The following is a 21,667-nucleotide window of genomic DNA, read 5'->3' on the forward strand; positions in this document are numbered from 1 at the left end:
GCTGCAAGCGCGACGATGGTGGATTCGATTCCTACTTGGGGAATTAAATTATTTACGTGACGTTGAAGTCCGCCATTAAGCACGCAATATCCCAAAAATTGGACGGAAAGTGGGGAACATAGTTTTTAAACACAAGGCTCCCTCTGCCTAGTCTAATATATGCGTAATACAGCGTGAAGTTATAAATTTGATTGTTATTTATATAAATACAATGGCGCAAGCACACGAGCAAACTATTGATCTTACAAACATATTTTTAATCAATTAATTCCGAGACATTCAAGCATATCTCCCTATATTTATCGTGAGTGTCTTATCTATAATATTATGACGAGAAGTTCGAGGTTGGCAGATAAGAGGTCAAATAAATAACTTAATAGATTCAAAACGCCACCACCGAGTAAACACTTACTATGAAACAAACGTAATAAGAGATTGCAGATTGCTCTGGAACGATACGTATCGATACAATTACGTGGGAAGGAAGGTCAATGGCATGAGACAATAAAACTGATAACAACTAATTATAGGGACAGCAAAAAAATAATAATAAGTTAATATAAAAATATAAAATTCCAAGAGTTTTCCAGTTATCTATAGCGACTGACACTCGTTCCAATTTTTCCTCGAATCGACCAGTTACTTCAGTATAGAAAATATAACAAATGCGCATAATAAAAGACAAAGATTTATAAACGTATAAAAAACGAGTGGAATTTTTCCAATGACCCTGTTCGATTGAAATGACCCACGGAGGTCGTAACAAAAGGAGTTTCGTTGTCCAAAGTCGTTCGAGCTCGTTGCGTTCCCAATATCACTATCTCCCTCGAACCGGCCGCGGGATAAAGCTCAATTGAATAATTCAAGTAATAAACATTCGGACCTGAAGCTGCTCTTCCTTTTTAAGGCCACTCCAATGTTATTCCAACGAGCGCTTACCGAGAAGAGGACGAACCGGAAAAAATAAGAGAGCAAAACGCATTCTAAGTAGTGCAAAATGTAAGTTCTTCGTATTATCCAAATTATTCTGAATATCCCAACTCACCCATATATTATTTTAAATACAAATGTACGTCAGAATTATATAAAACCTAACCATATAAAATAAAAATGACAACGTCGACAATTAAAACTATAAAGTGTAACAATAAATTACAAAACCACAATGACCCTTGCATAATATATTGATTGGTATTAACGAGTAAGGAGATGTTGTTGATGTCAGAATCCTAGGTTATTAAAAAATACATGTTTGCATGTGTGCATATTTCTGCAAACTACGGCCACAGAGGAATCTGAGAAGTACTCTGAGAAGTAAGGTAATAAAAATGAAATTCCCATTATGGATGGGAAACACGTTTTCGTTATTTTTTTTTCAGGTTCACGCTGTATCCCGCATTTAGCAGGGTAGAAACTTCGTTACTACAAATGCTAGGAGTCTCAAATTTTGCATAGACGTCACTAGGACGTAGTCATGGAGACAGAAATTAATAATAACATAGTTCACGCGGGTGAAACCGCGAGCGGGCCGCTAGTATTGATATATTTACAATATAAATAGCCCAGTTTAAAGGAATGTCAAAGTTATTTCACGTATGTGCCTCGGCAATGATACAGTTAATTCGACACGGTGTACGCATACAAGCGCATTTCGGCGTCGTCGGTCCGCTCGTATTGTATGGAACAATGAGCGCCCGTCACGGCTTCGAGACGGCAAAAGTCTAAAACTCAGTATAATGCACGCGGACGTGGATTCAGAGGAATTCCAAATAATCGATCCGCTTTTAGAGAACACACTGGGAATAGTATATCCTTTGTTTTCTTTGTTACTTTCAGTTCAGGTTAGTTACCTTGCATTCCTACCGCCCGGCACGACGTTATCGTATACAGTCATAACATAGAACTTTTAGGAACAATTACCTACAATCATTTATTTCTTTTTTTTTCTGTTTTTTGTCTAAGTTAATTTATGTTTGTTTTTCGTTTTGTATTTTAGTTAATTCATATCAATTATGGTGTCATAAAGTATTAAAAATAAAATAAATAAATAAATAAATACAAGTCACCAATTAGAGTCGTCAAAACGACCCAAGTTTTTTTTTATAATACAACCGTTAAGAATTTGATCGTGAGGTGACGAATTCTATTTACATCAGATTCAACTTTTTTTAGGAAACTGATTAAAATCAAACGAGGGAGTTGTAGTGTACCGTTACAACAGAGCACGAAAGATGTGTGAAGATAATATATTTATGCGAATGTCATGCACATGTTTTTTTAGGGTTCCGTACCTCGAAAGATAACAGTGGAAACCTTATAGGATCACTTTCTTGTTTGTCTATCAAGAGGCTTCATTTCGAGATAGTGGTGAAGGATAAAGCTAAGATCAATATCAAATACTCAGGTCTACTTTGAAAATAAAAATCAAGCGATTGTAGTTATTCAAAACCTAATAGGATATTTCTCATGATCTATAATTTTGTAATTTGGCAAGAAGTGAGAATTTTTAGTATAAATAAAGAAAAAACTGATAAATATTTCACAAAATATTACAAACTTACAATTGTAGATAATTTCATACAAAACTTTTATAGATTCTATTTCTCGTTAATATATAATCCTGAAATTGGTACAGCACCATCAGTATGCGAATCCGAGTTTCATTTGACCAATTTTTTATACCGACACCGTTTCTGTACATAATATGTATGTATTAACAAGTAAATATACCATATTTAGTAAATATATACAGAAAAATAAGTAAAGTATAAAGAAGTACGTAATTTTTTATAATTTTTTCTTAGATAAACATAAAGAGGTTTTCCGTTTTAAGAGTCTTCACCGAATTGTCAACAAAAACGCATGCCCTAATGAAATACATATTCCCGGGAACACGACAAAAGCCCGCTCGCCAGAAATGCGACGTTCTGCAGAACTGATCAGGTTCCTACTAATAATTGCTTTAATATTATACAAATATTACGTTTCAACTGAATTGAAACCTATTAAAAAAAGAAATTTATTAAAAAAATATAAAAAAAACTATGTAACATTTTTTGGGGCCATCAGGCATAATAGCAAAGCCGTGTGACTGTAAAAACGACAGGTTGTGGGTTCGATTCCCACTTGAGAATATGAAATATTTAAAAATTTTATTTCTTCGCTTCGGTGTTCAATGGCGAAACGCAACGCCTCGCTTTGCCTCCAGAATTCGGCAGAAAGCTGGTGAGCGAAGTGTCTCAACACTAGGCTCCTTTAGTTTACCGAGCTACATGGGGGGTTACAGCATGAAGAAAAATATTTGCAAAAAACATAATCACAATAAGTCTATTTGCCAAAAAAAAATCGTTTTTTTTTTAAATAACAGTTATGTACACCATGGATAAAAACAAATGGTTCGCCGAAACAACAGCGCATCCGTCCTACTCACAAAGGCGGCATCTCATTAAAAACCTGTTAAGAGTGAATTGTTTTCACGTGCCACCGGTATCATTATTATAAAAAAAAACTTATGAAAAATTTACAATATAAAAAAAAAGAATGCCCTTACGATTCAAGGTCGGATACTATAAAAATACTCTGTACCATGAACGACGCTCGTGAAAAAGTTACCTATACGAAAAAAGTTACCAGGCGACCGAGGACCGAAGAAATGATAATATTAAATATTGTATTTCCTCGAGTGGGAATTGAACCCACAACCTATAATGTTTACAGTCACACTCTTGTTTGGGCCACGCCTGGTCTCACGCGATGACTATCGATCTTGATAAATTTCTAATTACGTTTAGGTTCTGATAAAATCCACTATTAGGTTACACCCGTTCGTTATTTTAATACGTTTTTTGTTATGACGCGGAGTATAAATACATGTACAGCTGTATCCTGCACATAGCAGGATAGGCAGAGGGAACCTGGGAACCTATTTGTTAACCTAACACTGCGTTCTAATTAAAACACTTTCATTCCCTGCTTACCGCCGAATTCTTGAGATTTTAACTACCTTTACTTTTTTAAGTGGCAAAACTCGAGGCCACTCTTTGCTTAATTAATTAGGTACCAGAGCGACAAAATCTAAATATGAAAAATATAATTAATAAATATTTAATTTCCTCGAATAGCGATCGAACCCACACATATCACGTTAACAATCAAACACTTGTACCCAAGCGCCACAAGTAGACTAGCCTATGACTAATAAACTTAAAATACAACAAGAATTTCCCACTACGTAACTCAACACCAATGTAGTAAACACAGCACACTCTTTTACGCTCAGCACGTGTAAAGCAACAAACACAATGGGAAGTAATATTATTATCAATGTTATCATACCCATTACACTAGTGTTTCCGAGAAACGGAACAGAGCGTACAATTATCGCCGCTTCCTTGAACCCGCCTCTGATCGTAATTACATACGATACATTCGTTGTTCTGTAGATACCACAAATAGATTTCGTTAAAACTTTATCGTCTAGACTAGGCTCTAGAGGCTGCAGTGGCGCAGCGGCGACGGTTGGGTCGGTTTGGGTTGGGGTTGGGTTGGGTTCGATCCTCATTCGAGAGAACGAATGAATTTATTAATATTTTCATTGCTTCGCTCTGGCACCAAGGCGTAAGTAAGCCTGACGTTGATTTCGGCGACTTAATACGCAATTTTAATTTTGATTTTAATTAAATTTTTTATCGATTTAACGTTGTCGTAGTTGATTCAGCTTCACGCTATAATCCCGCACGTAGCAAGGTAGGCAGAGAATCTAGTCTCTCCGCTCCCCATTTTCCGCCTAATGAGTTGTTTTGTATTTGATGCATGTTATGGGTTATGTGTACAAATCTTATACGATAATACGACAGAGACTTTTTATTTAAAATACATATTAAAATAATACTAATACGTAATTCAAAATTTAAAAAATAATAAAATGGAAAACTAAATTTTAAAAAGAAGAGATTCAAGAGGAGAATGATATTCTACGCTATGTTGTTTGCCTATATTGTGCAAGTATAGTGACTGCCTAACAGCGTTCAGCCGCGTCATTTTCAAAAGCAAAACTAATCAACTTTCATATCTATACGAGTTCTTAAACATCATCAATCACCATCACAATCATCATCACCATCTACTTCCTAGAGTAGCTTATCAGCTTGTCGCAACGTCCATAAACGAAACGCTATTAACATTAACTTAATGACACGGACCTATTTGCATAACAAAAATCACCGCCATCGAAATGATTATATATAAATTTTTAATCTCATTATAATTATGTTTTCTAAGAAACTTCAATGTGACCAAGATAAAAAAAACGAAGGTAAATCAATCAAGTCCATTTTATATGTAGTTATTTATAAAAAATAAAAAAAATATAAAATACGAAACGGGTACTAATATAGAAACTACTAAGAATTGTTTTTAACTCTACAAGTAAATTATTGTTATTATATTACACGCTCTGTTATACAAAATATTATGTTAAATGATGATAGAATTAGCTCCAAAAATATTCAGAATATCTGTCCAGAAATGTAAGATATTTGTACTATATTACTCATGTTTACAACAACTTTCATATAACAATAAATAGAAACGGCGAAGCAAATATTTTTTTATCTTCACATATCGCAGAGAGCACCCATTTAGTTTGTTCGGTATTTGGACCCAATAATGGGCTTAGTAATGAATTCGTACTTCGTACGTCGTTCGTGGTCGTTCCCGAGTGGGGATCAACAGTAACGTTTACAGTCAGTCCCTATTCCACTTGCGTTACAATGGCCAATAAACAACAAAAAATAATAAAAAAACAACTTCACGCTGTATCCCGCACACAGCAGGGCATGCAGAGGGAACCTAGTGTTAAGACACTCCAATCCCCACTTTCTGCCGAATTCTGGAGGTATTGCGTGTTGAGTGGCAGAATTCAACGCCGCGCTTTGCCTCGACACCAGAGCGAAGAAATGGAAATATAAACTTAAATAAATATTTCACTTCCTCGTGTGGGGATCGAACCCACAACCGTCGCGTTACAGTCACACCCTTGTGCTGTTGCGCCACGATGGCCTCTATAAAGAATACTTATATACTACAATTAAAAAAAAGACAAAAGTTTCAAATTACCTTAGCGGGAGTGGACTCCGCAGCCGGCCTCAGCTTGGCGCCCCCCACGCCGCCCGCCTTGCGGATCGCCGCCATGAGGCTGGCGTGGGCGTCGCCGGCCCCGGGGGCGGCGGGTGCATCGGCTTTGCGCTCTTCTCTGATAACAATTACTAATATTAATAAATATTTCTATGATATTTATAATGTCTATGTAAGGTCTGTCTACCTTCACTGTGGTGCATTACAATAAACATTTATAATCTTAATTAATCTGTAATAATTTCTCAGTTCCTCCATTGAAGGAGATAGAGACGTTACATGATGTAATGTAAAAGAACCTCGAAACCCGATAATAGGTTTCCAATTCGTTTACATTAAGACGCTTCCGTTCTAGACTCTTCGCCGAATTCTGGAGGCATTGCATATTAAGCGGCGAAACTCAATCTTCTTCTTCAACCACTCCTCGCCTCGTTGCCAGAGCGAAGAAATGAAAATATTAATTATTTTATTCCCCCGAGTGATCGAACCCACAACCATCGCCTTACAGTCAAACGCTTGTGCCGCCTCAAAAAAAACAGCATAAACTTAAAGAATAACTATTCCCCATTTAAATGGAATCGGCGACCATTGTAATAGTCAGGTGTGTTTCACCTACACATCAACGACAAATTTAACATTATAAAGCAGCTGTATATGTCTGTTATCATAAATTTAAATTTATTTACAAAATAAATTTAAATAAATACACATATTCAATTCAAGATTATAATAATATACAGTTTTATTTTAAGATTAAAAAGATATAAACTAATTAATGAGAAATAGAATTCTAGCACGGTACACGACTAAACATTACAAAAAAAACGGACGCGCAATAAACATAATGTTTTATAACAGCTTTAGAAGTAAGTATTTAGAAATTACTGGCAACTATAAAATTGCTAATGAGCTGAAGATGAACAGCACGAAGCAATGCTGATAGGATGGGTTCTCGGGAGCGACATTCTCGCATCGAAAAGACATCAATATAACATATATTCACCGACTTTGTTAAAATGTATTTCTATATTATGTAAACAGCTGAAAATAGCATAACGTTTTAGGAAAAAATTGCACCTCGGCAGGATGTGTGATGGCCGTTAAGCCATAATACAATTTAATTTATTTACATTTAAACTATTTATATGACTCATATGAATTATGAATTAGTCTGTATGGAGCAAATTAAAAAAGAGCTATTTGTATAAAAGGTGTTTGCGCCTTTGCAACTATTAAAAATAAATAAATAATAAGGAAAAATTCTCTACATTCTATTTTTATAACGTAAAGTTTTATTTTATAGTTCTTTCATTTGTTACCAAGCCTCCCGCATGACATGCCTGGTACTTGGTAGACAGATAGAACCTAATATTAAGACACTCCGATCTCTGCTTTCGACCAGAATACGAGAAATGAACGCCATACTTTTAAGTTAGATAGAAAATAGCAACTTAAAGGTAAAACAAAGGCAACAGATACATAATTTATATATAACAGCTGACAATAGCATAACCTTATAGGTCCTTGACAGAATGTGTGATGGCCGCTTAGCCATAATATCGTTTAACTTATCTACATTTAAATTGCTTATAAGACTTATATATGAATTATGAACTAGGCTCTAAAGAGCAAATTAAAAGAAAAACAACTATTTTAAAATATGTTTGCGCCTAATAATACTCTATTAAAAATAATTAGTGATATAAACCTATAAATAACATCGTTATATTAACATTTAAGCTGTAAATGAGGAAAGCAGCTGTAAAGCTGAAATAGCATAACCTTTTAGATCCTTGACAGAATGTGTGATGGCCGATTAGCCAAAATATCGTTTAATTTATGTACATCTAAATTGCTTATAAGACTTATATTTGAATTATGAACTAGGCTGTAAAGAGCAAATAAAAAATTAACTGTTTTAAAATATGTTTGCACCTAATAATACTCTATTAAAAATAATTAGTGAGATGAACCTGTTAATAACATCACTTTATTAACATTTAAGCTATAAATGAGGAAAAATTCTTCATATTCTACGTTATAACTAGTGGGCCCGGACGCGGCTACGCCCGCTTGAACTATACTATTATTTATTAAATATATTTATGAAATTATTTTCGGTTTTCAATAGAATTTGTAAGAAAAGCCTAAATAAAGCCTAAATAAAGCCTAGAAAAGCATAAGCCTAAATAATTAAAATAAGTAAAAAAAGTGGAGATTTATTATTAGAAAAAATATCTGAGTAACCGAAATGAACAAAAAAAAGAAGTAAAAGTAACTAAATGAAATCCTTAATATTAGAAAAAGTACCTAAAGTTTTCCGTGCGCGCGTACTAAACATTTTTTTATATTAATTAATAATTTTTGCGAACAATATTAAATAAAATCCCAAATGATTAAAATTACGATATTTTAAGTGTATAACATAGTATAGATAACCGAACTGAGATAAATTAATTATAAGCAGCAAATAATTAAATAAAAATTAACAGTAATTCGAAAATATATAAAAATTTACAAAACAATCAACGTCATCTACCCGTTCGCGTCTGTCACACTATGCCGCCCGTAGGCTAGGTCATTTGGAATCAGTGACATCCTTAATTATTTATTAGAATGTTATACAGTAAACTATAATTTCAAACTAGATGAAATGCTAAAAGTGACTATTATATTTATTTTCATAAGGATGAATATCAAATTATAGAAATCATCAAATTTTTGTTAATGTATACAAATCTATACCTATAGTATATATCAACGCGGACTTTTTTAAACAATATTTAAGGGGCAATATTTTTGTAGAATATTGTTTTTGTGTCTCATAAGGTTGAGTCGGCGCGCCATGTATGCGTTAAGCAAACTCATTTTGGGTGACGTTTTCTAACAACAGACTTTGCAATTCGTTGCTTAGCAACGGCGGTTGTTATAAACATGGCGGAATAAATTGCATGTCAAATTAATAAGTATTTTGATATACTAATGTATATCGACAATATTACAAATATAAGAAAAAAAAGTATCCTATGTTCATCCCGGTACCCTCACGTGTCTCTATATGAGTATTTTATCACAACTAAATTAGCGATTCGGTCCTGATTGCGTAAAAGACAGACAGACAGACAGACAGACAGAGTTACTTTCGATTTTATAATATAGGTATGGATATCTTCATTTCTTTGCATAGCACGCTTGGTAAGCATATAGAACCTAATATTAAGACACTCCGATCTCCGCTTTCGGCCAGAATTGGGAGAACTCAACGCCACACTTTGACTTACTAGGGTAGTAAAAAAAAAACAATTCATTTTAACTCGATTCCCTTACATTATTATTTATCAACTACAAAGTTATTTTCTGATTCATACTTCCAATTACCAAATGGAGAATAAAGATTCATTCCTAGATTGCTAATTACTTCTGTAACAGTTCTTAAAAGAGACAATAAGCTACATAAAAAATAACAGCTTAAAGCTTAAACAAAGGCAACAAACAGTTATATAAGTTTAATATCGATTATTGATTTTGTAATGCGGGGCAAATGTTGTACGCAGAAATCGATATAATTAATTTACTTCATAGACGCCGAAGGTCGTCCATGACGCTTTGTGAACTAGAATTAAGAAACGTTCATAGTATTATTTATTATTCATGCGGGTTCTCTATGCTAGCATTTTTAGTACCTGAGTATCAAGAAGAATTTTAGTATTTAACAATTACACAATATTTTATTACCTACTTCCACTAATAAGAAGAGGAAGTTTATAGTAAGAAAACAATTTTATAGTCACACCGTCGGTGGAAAGTGGGGGACGGAGTGTCTTAACACCAAGTTAAAATAGAGAAGAAATAGAAGAAATAGAGAGTCTAAAATAGAGAAGTGTTTGATTAAGTACTTATACTAGTATTAATAAAATAGAAAATAAACACATAAATCATTGATATCTAGATATCTATTAGCAAAATTCTAATACGTAGATAATGACGATAAAACAAGGAAGCAGCCATGTCTCAGTTTTATTCGGAATTATTATAAAAAAAACAACGTAGTAGATACAAAGTCGATTACTCTAAAGGTTAAATTAATCACACTTGGGAAACTTTTAGTTGATACGAAAAGTTGTACCTATACTCAGAAGGGAAACAAAGAACAACTAAAATGATATTTTTTAACAGATTTCTATATTTATTAAAATGAGTTATACAATATTATATATAAAAAAACCAGTTAATTTAGAACAGCTTATTCTATACCTTTTAGTAAATTAAATATACGAATGACCTCATTCTATGCATTAAGTTCGAAATGATACTATTTAATTTCACATCGCCTTTGTGGTAACGCAAGGGAAGTGGTAGCTTCCTGTCAAACTGACATATTCACGTTGTATCCCGCACACAGCAGGGTAAGCATAGGAAACATAGTGATAAGACACTCCGTTCCGACACTAAATTTCTCGAGGCACTGCGCGTTGTGTGGGGGAAACACAACGCCGGGCTTTTGCCCTGGTGTCAGAGCGAAGAAATGAAATGATAAACCCATAATAATTCATACCCCCGAGTGGGGATCGAACCCACAACCACCGCGATACAGTCACACCCTACTGCCCCTGGGGCACGACAGCTCAAAAATACTTAAACATTCAAACATTGACCGTTTCACTTAACATCTTATACAGTTAATCGGTAGATATAAATCGGTAAACCGTTATTCGCACTATCGGCCCTACTGACTTAATGCTCCCAAGAACTTGTCGTGAATGTTAAGACTGGATTTATGTAAGACGCAATCCTTATTTATTGAACGAACCACTTGTTCTAAAAGTTATTACAATTTATACTCAAAACTCAAGTTACTGAGTTATAGACACGCTCCTAGACATACATACATAAATTGTTTTTATTTCACAATATAAGTTAATTAAAACAATATTCTAAGAATAAATTGTAAATAAATTGTTTTGATAAAGGCAATATTATTATACATTTGAAAGGGTGATAAGAAACGGCAAAAATAGGAGGACATAAACGATGAGTGTAATTCACTATATAATGTGTCATATCCTACGAAAGTGAATTACGTTACAATACTACATAATATGTGGTCGAGGCCAGTCGTGACTGTAAACGCGAATGGTTGTGGGTTCGATCCCCAACTCGAGGAAATTAAATATTTGTTTAAATTTATATCTCCATTTCTTCGCTCTGGTGTCAAGGTGAAGCGCAGAGCTGAGTTCCGTTACTCAACACGCAATGGCTTCATAATTCGGCGGAAAGTGGGGAACGGGGCGTCACAACACTAGGTTCCCTCTGCCTACCCCGCTGTGTGTGGGATACAGGGGTGAAGCTAACGAAAAAAAAAATTAAGCATAATTTTAAGCCATATCATTGTTCTATTCTTCTGAATTTCTTTACTACGCTCTTTCTATAAATATCAAAAGATTCCGTACATATAGTCATCTAATTTGAGTTTAATCCGCAGTGTACACTTTGGCTCTAAGCCAGTAGTAGCTGCAAGCGCACTCTTGATAAATATCAATCGTCTAAGAATAAAATTATTTCAAATCGCGAGAAAATCCAACAGAGATGTGACTGTAATATATTAGGTTTAGAAATATTGCATTATACTATCAGTTTATTATTTGTAATAAACATGTAAAAACAAATAATACTTACTTATCTATATATCAGAATAAAATTACTTTAGAAGTATTTATTATAATAAATCATTTTAAAAATTATATTAAAATCCAAAAATATAAGCGAACAACAAAAAAAAAACTAAGACTACTTGGACTACGGAGAATCGATATAAGATGAAACCTTTAAGAGGCGAAATAAATCGAGTAGACATTGACAGTGAAGACAAAAATAGTAAACTTTCGAGTATAGCGTAGGTACCACTCTCTACGGTTTCTGGGAACGCGGATCTAGACGTACAAACAGAAATAGCTCTTCGTGAGAAATACGCACGAACGTTTCCTTCCTCGACCATAGCACATATACCTATATATAAACTAAACTTTATTGACGGGAGCCGTTGGCCTCGTAAAATTATCGAAGAAATGTGTTAGTTAGTTATGTTAGGTAATATTTCGGTATGCACAGTAAATTATTGTAACAATGAAAACACTTAAATAAAATTATAAAGAATTTTAATTGTAGAATCAGTCAGAGTCCAGTTTACGGAGGCCCTCGTGGCGCAAGGGCAGAAGGGTGTGGCTATAAGGCGACGATTGTAAGTTCGGTCCCCACTGGGGGAATTATTTTTATTTATTTAATATTTTCATTTCCTCACTCTGACACCGACCAAGGCACGCTACTCAACAACACGCAATGTCTTAAAAAAATCGGCGGAAAGTGGGGAACGGAATGTCTTAATACAAGGTTCCCTCTGCCTGCTATATGCAGGATTCACCATGAAGTTGATTTATAATCTTAAATACAAAACAATGGAGACGTACAAAGTACATGTATGTGTGTATATATGTTACATCTACAAAACAACCATTGAGAAATACCTCACGTATACAATTTTTTAAACATCTCCTGGACGACTTCCATGAATAAATGTATAACGATAATATAACGTTCCGTGAAATAGTTCATTAATAACCGTGTAAACAATGTCACTTAATTACATTAGTAATGTCGGGGGCGATCTATAAGGGCCTTTCGTCACGCCATTTACGTACTCCACGCGTGAAGATATCTTGCAATGTTATTTTGTAATGAAAAAAAAGATAGATATTTATATATCTATATGTGAACTCATATGGTCGGGTGTGCATTCTGAAGGCACAGTTTACGTTGCGTTCAAGGTCTGTCATTTAACGTTGCTAAGAATTTGAAACGAGATTTTTTGCTCAGTGGCTGCACTCACTCTAGACTTGTAGTATTCGATAAGGACAAATCAATGAATATAAGATTTGGACTAAAATAAAGACACTTCAGCGTGTGTCTTTACATTAGCTTCCCAGATTCCCCCAACTCCGCCATGTGCGGGAAACAGCGTGAAGCTGAAATAAACACAGTGTGATGAAACTTCTGTAAATTATACTGAAGTATTAAACACGTAATATACTTAATTAAGTGCACGCTTAAATTACGAGCGTGCGATAAAAACGTTGCGTGCACGTCCGAGGTACAATGGTTAAACGTAAATATGGCTAATTTTCTCCTGTCATTCAATGATTAACTTATTAACTCGTTATTTTGTTCAAAATGAGAAATCTCTGGGGCATTCAGAGATATAATATTATAAGACGACATTTTTAGGCCAGTCGTAGCGCAGGGGCACAAGCATGCGACTGTAAGCACTACAGGTTGTGGGTTCGATTCCCAATCGAGAAAGAAATATTTAATGTTTTAATAACGCTCTCGTAACGAGACAAAGCGCGGCGTCGAGTTCCACTTTTAATGGAAATTAATCACAACGCAATATGTAAGTATTACTTTAGCTATAGTGTAAAAAAATAAAAATAATTGGAAATTAAACATTTAAAATTATATATCATACTTAAAAGAATAAATAAAACACTTATTCAGAGACAAAAAAAACTCAGCTTAATCATAATAATTTACTTTAATTATAAATAAAATTTTCAAAAAATTTTTAAAGTATAGTACGAAAAAAAAATCTACTAGATATAATCTAAGCGTCCATCCCACACATTCGTATTATTAAATTACTCTGCGCGCGCGCAACAGCCTTGTTCTATGAATTGGCAAGGTGACGTCAGCCTATCGACGCGTACGACGACTAGTGTTCACGTAGAGTCCGCTAATTACGTAGATCTTTAGTTTTGAGGTTTTCCAATATATACATAACTATAATTTTCTAAGAAAGCAGTATTACACACGTATTTTACGATACGTTACAGAGAGATCCGTTGGTATAAGTGACTGATTTCTCTACTTTCCGCCCATTGTATAATCTCGTCCATCTTTTTTTTTCAGCTTCACACTGTATCTCGCACACAGCAGGGTAAGCAAAGGGAATCTAGTGTCAAGACACTCCATTCCCCATTTTTATGTATTAACGATATATATTTTAATAACTAATAATTGATAATATACATACGTTAATTATAACTCGTATACAATGTAATATGTTATTAAATTTATATTCGGTTAAGTTATTATATTTTATTTTAATATTTATTTTATTTAATTTTTTATATTAAATAATGTTTTAACATTTTACTAGTGTAGTATACCAAAATAAAATATAAATATATATTTAAAATATGTACAAATACACATTTTAAGAGGAAAAATAAAATAAGATAAAGATCAAATATTATTTAATAATATCTGTATACGTTTGTTATTTATATCTAGATGTACCGGTTTCGATTCCCAGAATAATAACATAATAATATTATTATAATAATATACTAGACATTATTAATATATGTATGTATTTTATCCGTTTCGCGAGAATTAATAATTGCCCGTTTTAAGAGGTTTATTAAAATTTTAAATTTCACGCTAACCGCACTTGCTTGATATCGGAGAAAATTCGCGGAACGTATTAAGCTTTATGACATTAATATATTATGTTATGAATATGTTTGGCATTTCTTTTGAAGGTTTACACATTTTTGTACTGGTATGGGCTATATCGTTTTCTTTATAAAAAAATCGACAACGCAAGTAAATATTTTTATTTTTAGGTGCATTCGGGATTCATCTAGGTGGTAAATATAAAAAAAATAGTTATTTCATATATTTACTTCTGTGTACCAGTATCTGCTTTCTTTGATACGCAGAATGGTATGAAGAGGTTGATGACAGTAGACGAGGCGAAAGAGGTATGTAGAGACCGTAGCGTTTGGCGTTCCGTTCTCTCTGACTACCTCGCTAGGGATAAAGCGTGAAAAATATATTCGATAATACGTGGACACTATGTCAATATTTTTAAATAAACTAATTAATATAATTTATACGAAAGGTCAACTAACGGTCAACTGGTTTTTTTTATATAGAAAAAATATTTCTTAAAATTATTTTATTACCGTCATCAAGATACATTCCAAGAAGTATAAAAATCGTAGCACCAAATGCGACCAACGTATCGCCAAATTGAGCGATGCGCCAACATATTTTATGGTTTTTTTCTTAAGAATGAATTTGCAGATATTTGTTTATATTGGCTAATAACGATTCCGAGAGTTCTCATATTTTGTATTTGTTATCATACAACAAATGACGGTATATGTCTTAAATCATTTTGTTTTAGTGGACGTTCTAAATTTTTACAACTTCTAAGAACCTACCCTCGCTCAGTTTGCTAGCTCTGTTTACTTACTTTTTATAAAAATCTAATTAAGTAATTGTTCGCCAATTTAAAAAAAAAATAATTTTATGAATTTACTATCTCAGCTCAAAACATTGCTTTTTAAATACTGAAAATGTAAACAAACTTTAATAATTTGTTGTTATGTTATTTACTGACTATAAATGAATAAATAAAATATACTTAGAGGCAAATCCATCTAATTGTGAATAACACGCTAGGAATTTGGTGAAATTGGTTTATAAGATTAGCGCGTCCAACCAAACAAACATTAGGTTTATAACTAGAAATATAGAATTATAATAAAAACCAATTATCTATAGAGATAATAGATATTTATTACAATGGCAATAAAATTATTTATTAGTAACCTAAAGTGGCAACTATGAGTTTATTATATTATATTGAAATTATTTATTATCAACATTTTGAGATGGTTCATTTGCATTCTGGACATTGTAATAATGCTAATTCACATCAAGGTCGAATCCAACAATTAGATGACAGGTAGGTGCGCGCCATATTTAAAATGGCGGCGCCATACATGTAGTGACATTGATTTGTTCATTTAGACTGTTTTCCTGTTATTGTTATTGTTTGGTAAAAAATATTTAACATATAATCGGGTTTCATGGTTTTCCTTATAAAGATTATTATTCAAGAACAGGATTAATTTATAGTTTGAATCTTTGTATGGTGCTCGTAAAATGTATTTTATTATAAAAATATAATAAATTAATCAACATTTCCATTTCATTAATTTCAACTTTCTACTAAATTGTAGAAGAATATTGAAGCTTTATGGACATAATAATTTAATATGGAATGGACATAATAATTTAATACTAAATATTCTTTATGGACTTAATAATTTTCAGTTGGGTGATCGTCAGCTTTACAACAGGGTTCATTAACACATGTTTGTTATATTAATATCTGTAGAAAGCTATAAATAATATAGTCTTTAAAAGGTTCCATTCAGAGGTTTGACTTTTTTCGTTACTTCTTAAAATACTACATCATTAAATTAAATACATTGGATATTTCCGGGGAATACAGTGTGAAGCGGAAATATATTTATTAAATTGTATTTATTATTAGAGACAATTATTTATAAGCATTTGTGTGAGTAATCGAAACAATTTACCATCCATATAAACCATATTTTACTTTAAGCAGAAATGTCATCTAAAATAAACTAAACATTTTTCTATGATTTGAACAAAAAACATGTCTATGGTTCAAACTAGCCACAGATAACACAAAATCCAAGAATCGTAGTAATAAAAAAGTTAAATGGCAATGTGAGCGTGTAAGACCGCTAATGATGGCCGACGAGGTAGCACGTAATTGAACGGAGGCCAATGCCGAACGAGGGTCGCCCGGTCGCACTCTCCTCCAGTTCGGTAGATGTGGTTTATACGAAAAATATATTTTATTTGTATGTTTGTTTAATTCCTTCTATAATATTATAAATGTGAAAGTTTGTGAGAATGGATGTTTGTACCACTTTTACGCAAAAATTACTGAACGGATTTAGATGAAACTTTACAGGAATAAACATTGTTTGTAAGTCAGAATAACCACATTAGCTACAATATATGAAAATATTTTGTATAATTTACTACAATATAACAATAGTTTTGAGCGGGCGAAGCCGCTTCTAGGCCGCTAGTAGAAAAATTGTTTTCAAATTATTTTACTCGTACATCATAGAATATAGTTAAACTAAAAGTTTAAAATATCTAATAACTTAAATATTTCTGTGTTAATTAACTATTTTTTCACTCCTTACTAACAAAAAAAAAAAGATATTTTTGGGAACCAACTGAATTTTATTTCAAATTAATTGAACAAAAAATTAAAATACACACGCCACCATCTATTAATTCTACTCGTGTTTTCATCCGTCAATTAGAACAATTAGTCTTATTGTGACACTTTTTTACATTGTATCCCGCCTCATGCGGGCCGCATGTAGCAGAGTAGATAGAGGGAGCATAGTGTTAAGACACTCTCCACTCTCATTAAATTCATACACTCAATGCCGCGCATTGCGTCGACACCAGAACGAAAGAAAATATTTATTGTTTTCACGTCTTCTGTTCGTTTTATAGAGTGGGAATCGAACCCATAACAACTGGCCTCATATATTGTGACTTATCTGAGATATCAGCCACAGAGACATTTCACATTGTTTAAGTTTGAGCATCAAAAAATTTAATTAATTTAATAAAAAGCAAAGTAGGGAGACAAATTAATTAGTTGTTATATCAAATTAATTGCTATCAACGACTGCATGCCACCCGACCAGCCGCCAGGACCGACATGCCAATTTTATTAATTATAATTAATGTTCAGAATTAAGACGCAGGTGGTCCTTGGCGATAGCGGGCCAACAACGATAGAGCTAACTGATAGATAAACTAAGTGATAACCCTCTTAGAAACTAATAAATATTTTCTTCAACATAATATTTTCTTTGAATAAATTTAACAACAAGGAAATTATAGAATAAACAATATTTCCTAAAATAATTCACCAATGACACTTTCATTATAAATTGTTTATAATTATAAATAGAATATTGTAGAGGCCATCGTGGCGCAAGGCCACAAGCGTGCAGCTGTAAACGCGACGGTTTTGGGTTCGATACCCACTCTAAGTAATGTTCAGAATTAAGTATTTTCATATTATCCAACCTCTGGGACCGGGCGGCGTTGAGATCCGCGACTCCGCCGCGAATGCCGCCGCTGTCGTGAATGGGACGTCGTCTGGCTGTTAATGCGATGATTGTAGGTTCGACACCACAAAAAAGAATGATTGTTTTAAAAATTGAGGGTCTTCAATAGCTCCTTAAATACCGTGCTATGCGGGAATATGCGTGAAGCTATCAATATTACCCATATATGTACTTATATACGAAGCGAATAATAAAGAGGAATAATAAAGTTATATTATTTAATCGTAAACGTCTGGAAACGTTTCATAGCGTTAGTTACGCTGTCTTACTTCTTATTAGACTGTTCCTTAGTACCCACTTGGTAATTAGTCCAATCTCTTGGCTCGAAGTGAGATGCTATTTTCGTTCTTCATCGTACTGTTAGTCAATTAATTATAATTTTCGAGATATGTTTTGATTAAGGTAGAATGTCGAGGCCAGTCGCGGTGCAGGGCCACAAAGTGCTACTGGTTGTGGGTTCGATGCCTACTCGACGAAATGAAATATTTATTTCATTTCATATTTCCATTTCTTCGCTGTGATGGCGAAGCAAAGGGTGGCATTGAGTTCTTAACATTAGGTTCCTTCTGCCTACTCTGCTCTGAGCGGGATACAGCGTGAATTGTTTTTTTTTTAAATATAAAATGTTATTGAATAACAAAATATCTGGACTGGTCTCGTGGCCCAAAGCAAATATTTTAGTTCGAAATGAAACTTTATCTTCTAGTTTTACTAACGTCATAGAGTAAACAATAAATGTTATTTGTACAAATCGAAGCTCCTCGGAAGGTACGCGCGCGCTTTGTTTTCAAAACTTCTTCCACTTGGCCAGTACGGAGAAGTGGACTCAGTTTGTAAACTTTCCAACTTCAAATAGCAATTGGAAGGAAACACAAAAAAAAATCTTGAATAAACTATGTTAAAAAATCTGTAGATATATTGAAAAGCATTCATTTCTCACAATAAAGTGAAGATCAGAGTAGGCAGATGAAACTTGCGAACCTAGTGTAAGACAACCTGTTCCCATTAAGACACTACCGTTTATCACTTTCCGAATTCCCCAGACATTGTGTGTTGAGTGGCGGATATATTCCTCCGAGTGGGAATCGAACCCACACCGTCGTGTTTACAGTCGGCCTTACACATTTTTATATATCACAATGTATGTATTCATGTATTCAATTATTAACTTAAAATATGACGATAATTTTAAAAAATCCAAAGAAAAATCAACTTACACAAAAGAATGTAAGAGCACAGAATTCTTAGATAAATTATCTACAGCGAAGATACGAGAAATTCTTCAAAATCTATTAAGAAATTTCATTATTCCTATCTGCTTCTCCACGTGAATTTTCATTAAACCTTAACATTCTCAACGGCACTATGTATTCTCGAAATATCATTACTTATGTATACAAAGAGATTTCAGTGTTGGGATTTACTACATTTGCATGCTGTTACGTAAACGGACAGAAAAACGAATGCCGACAGTAACGGTATATTGGTCTAGTCGATTCGATTATTTCAGTGAAAACTGTATTGATTCAAAATATTATTGAAGCGTATAAGAAACAAAAATATGACTTTAAATTATATGAATATAACTTCACGTACCTATATGTTTCCGAAATCGATTATAATTACAACTCTTAGTAGGTAAAATAATTTTTGATTTAATCTTCCAAAAAACCTTCTTTTCCAGATCCTTAAATATGTTCTCTCGGTATTATGTTATTGAATGAAAAGTAAAATAAAAAGAAAAAGAGGGAAAGTATTTAAAAAATATTTAAATAAAATCCTTCATATTTATGATAGGTTCTTTCTCACTCGGAGAAATTTATTATTGTCACTACCCTGCTCTAGTATCTATCACGTAATTTCGTACAACGGAGTGTCTCAATACTACGTTCCCTGTCTACAGGTGAAAACGCACGGTACATCGTGAAAATTTCTTGTAATAATTAATCTAAAAATTTCAAAAAAGTCTAACAAAAGGCAAGAACATAATGTATGGTGAAGGGTCCTCGTAAACATTTCGAATAGGGAAGTGGACTGAATCAAGATTCCTAATAGGTGAACATTTTGGACGTGCTCAGGAGAACGTATTAAGTCGCTTCCACCAGCATTTATCCGAGATGCGATTAATATTCCATTGACGGTCTGAGCTAGGGTCAAGTGACCCATAACTCTTATCCTACTCCGGTGAAGTATATCTACAATTTACATTTTTCTACGAAACTCTCTCTATTACACCTTACATCGCCTCCCTTTTGTGGCTAACGATGCTACTTACAATTCACGCAATGCCACATCTATTGCGGTCGGTTTACTTGAAAAATGTACGTTTCACGAATGCCGATGGCTCACATAAAAATGCCGCTTGCGTTTGGTCCACGAATAAAACTATAAATCCAGTTCTGCAACATTTCATCCTTTCTAAATCGGCTTCACGCTACATCCCGCACATAGCAGGGCAGGCAGAAGAAACCATTCATTGTTCATTCCCCCGAGTGGAAATCGAACCCACAACCGCCACGTTACAGTCACATTATTGTGCTCCTGCGCCACATCAGCCTCAAAAGCCATCAACCTTTCTAAAGTTCGCAAATTATTCATATGAATATTACGAAAGATAAGGAAAATGCAAGCGTGTCTCTCGCGCACGAATTGATTTTTGAGGTAAAACAATTTAATTTATTTTCGTTGAGTAGCATTAAAAGCATTTATTAAGAATTCTATATATAGACAAAATACAAGAATTACAGTATATACTAGAGGCAACTATCCATTAGTAGTAAGCGTCCGAAAGCGCTTCTAGCAAAGTAGAAGTTTATCAGTTCATCTTAAACGTCTGAAACCGGTCATGATTAGAGAGCTGCCGATACACTTTACGATTTCTGAGATATAAAACATACGCTTGATGGCGAAATTATGTTATATTAGGAAAAATAAATCCATTATATATAATATATAACAATACTTAAATAAATTTTAATAATAACCTTCAAGTACATTAATTATAACCGATATCAAAAAGAAGGAAGAATATAATAATGAAAGACAGCAAGAAACGTTTCAATACTGCCCTCCATTAATTTTGACACATGCGACCTAAATACTTTCTAAGGCCCCTATTTATAAACCGTCCTCAAATCTGCGATCGATCTTGAGATGCCGCCTTCATTCCCAAATTATATATCTATGAATGAAAACAGCATCTCAAGATCGATCTCAGTCTTGAAAGCCATTTATAAATACGGGCCTAAATATAGCGACAATTATCCTATAAAAAACAACTTATTTACTTATTTTTGACATGCACACGTGGTCCACATTGCGCCAACAAAAAATAATTTCCCTGAAGAATTTATATTATAAAACCAGTTTTAGAACTGTTAATGGATTTTAAAATACTTTCTCTAAAAGGACGATGTCAACGAACGTATCTATGTCCTAAATGAATAAAAGAAGTGTTAACTCATTTTACTAAATATAATAATATAATT

The 21,667-nt window shown here is 33.5% G+C and overlaps 1 protein-coding gene across 3 annotated transcripts in view; it reads right to left on the reverse strand.

Moving 5' to 3' along the window:
- wash (WASH complex subunit washout) overlaps positions 1-21,667 on the reverse strand; it is a 33,068-nt gene that overhangs the window by 3,997 nt on the left and 7,404 nt on the right. For 2 of the 3 annotated variants that reach the window (XM_085198298.1, XM_085198297.1), the window contains exon 5: positions 6,118-6,253. In XM_085198298.1, the coding sequence (XP_085054424.1) occupies positions 6,118-6,253 (136 nt within the window). Of the gene's footprint in view, positions 1-4,335; positions 4,437-6,117; positions 6,254-21,667 lie in introns of all 3 variants that reach the window. The other variant, XM_085198299.1, reaches the window with a different exon arrangement.

This window comes from Heliconius melpomene, chromosome 15 (assembly GCF_056956725.1).
Source record: "Heliconius melpomene rosina isolate 202511_hmr_F chromosome 15, ASM5695672v1, whole genome shotgun sequence".
NCBI lineage: Eukaryota > Metazoa > Arthropoda > Insecta > Lepidoptera > Nymphalidae > Heliconius > Heliconius melpomene.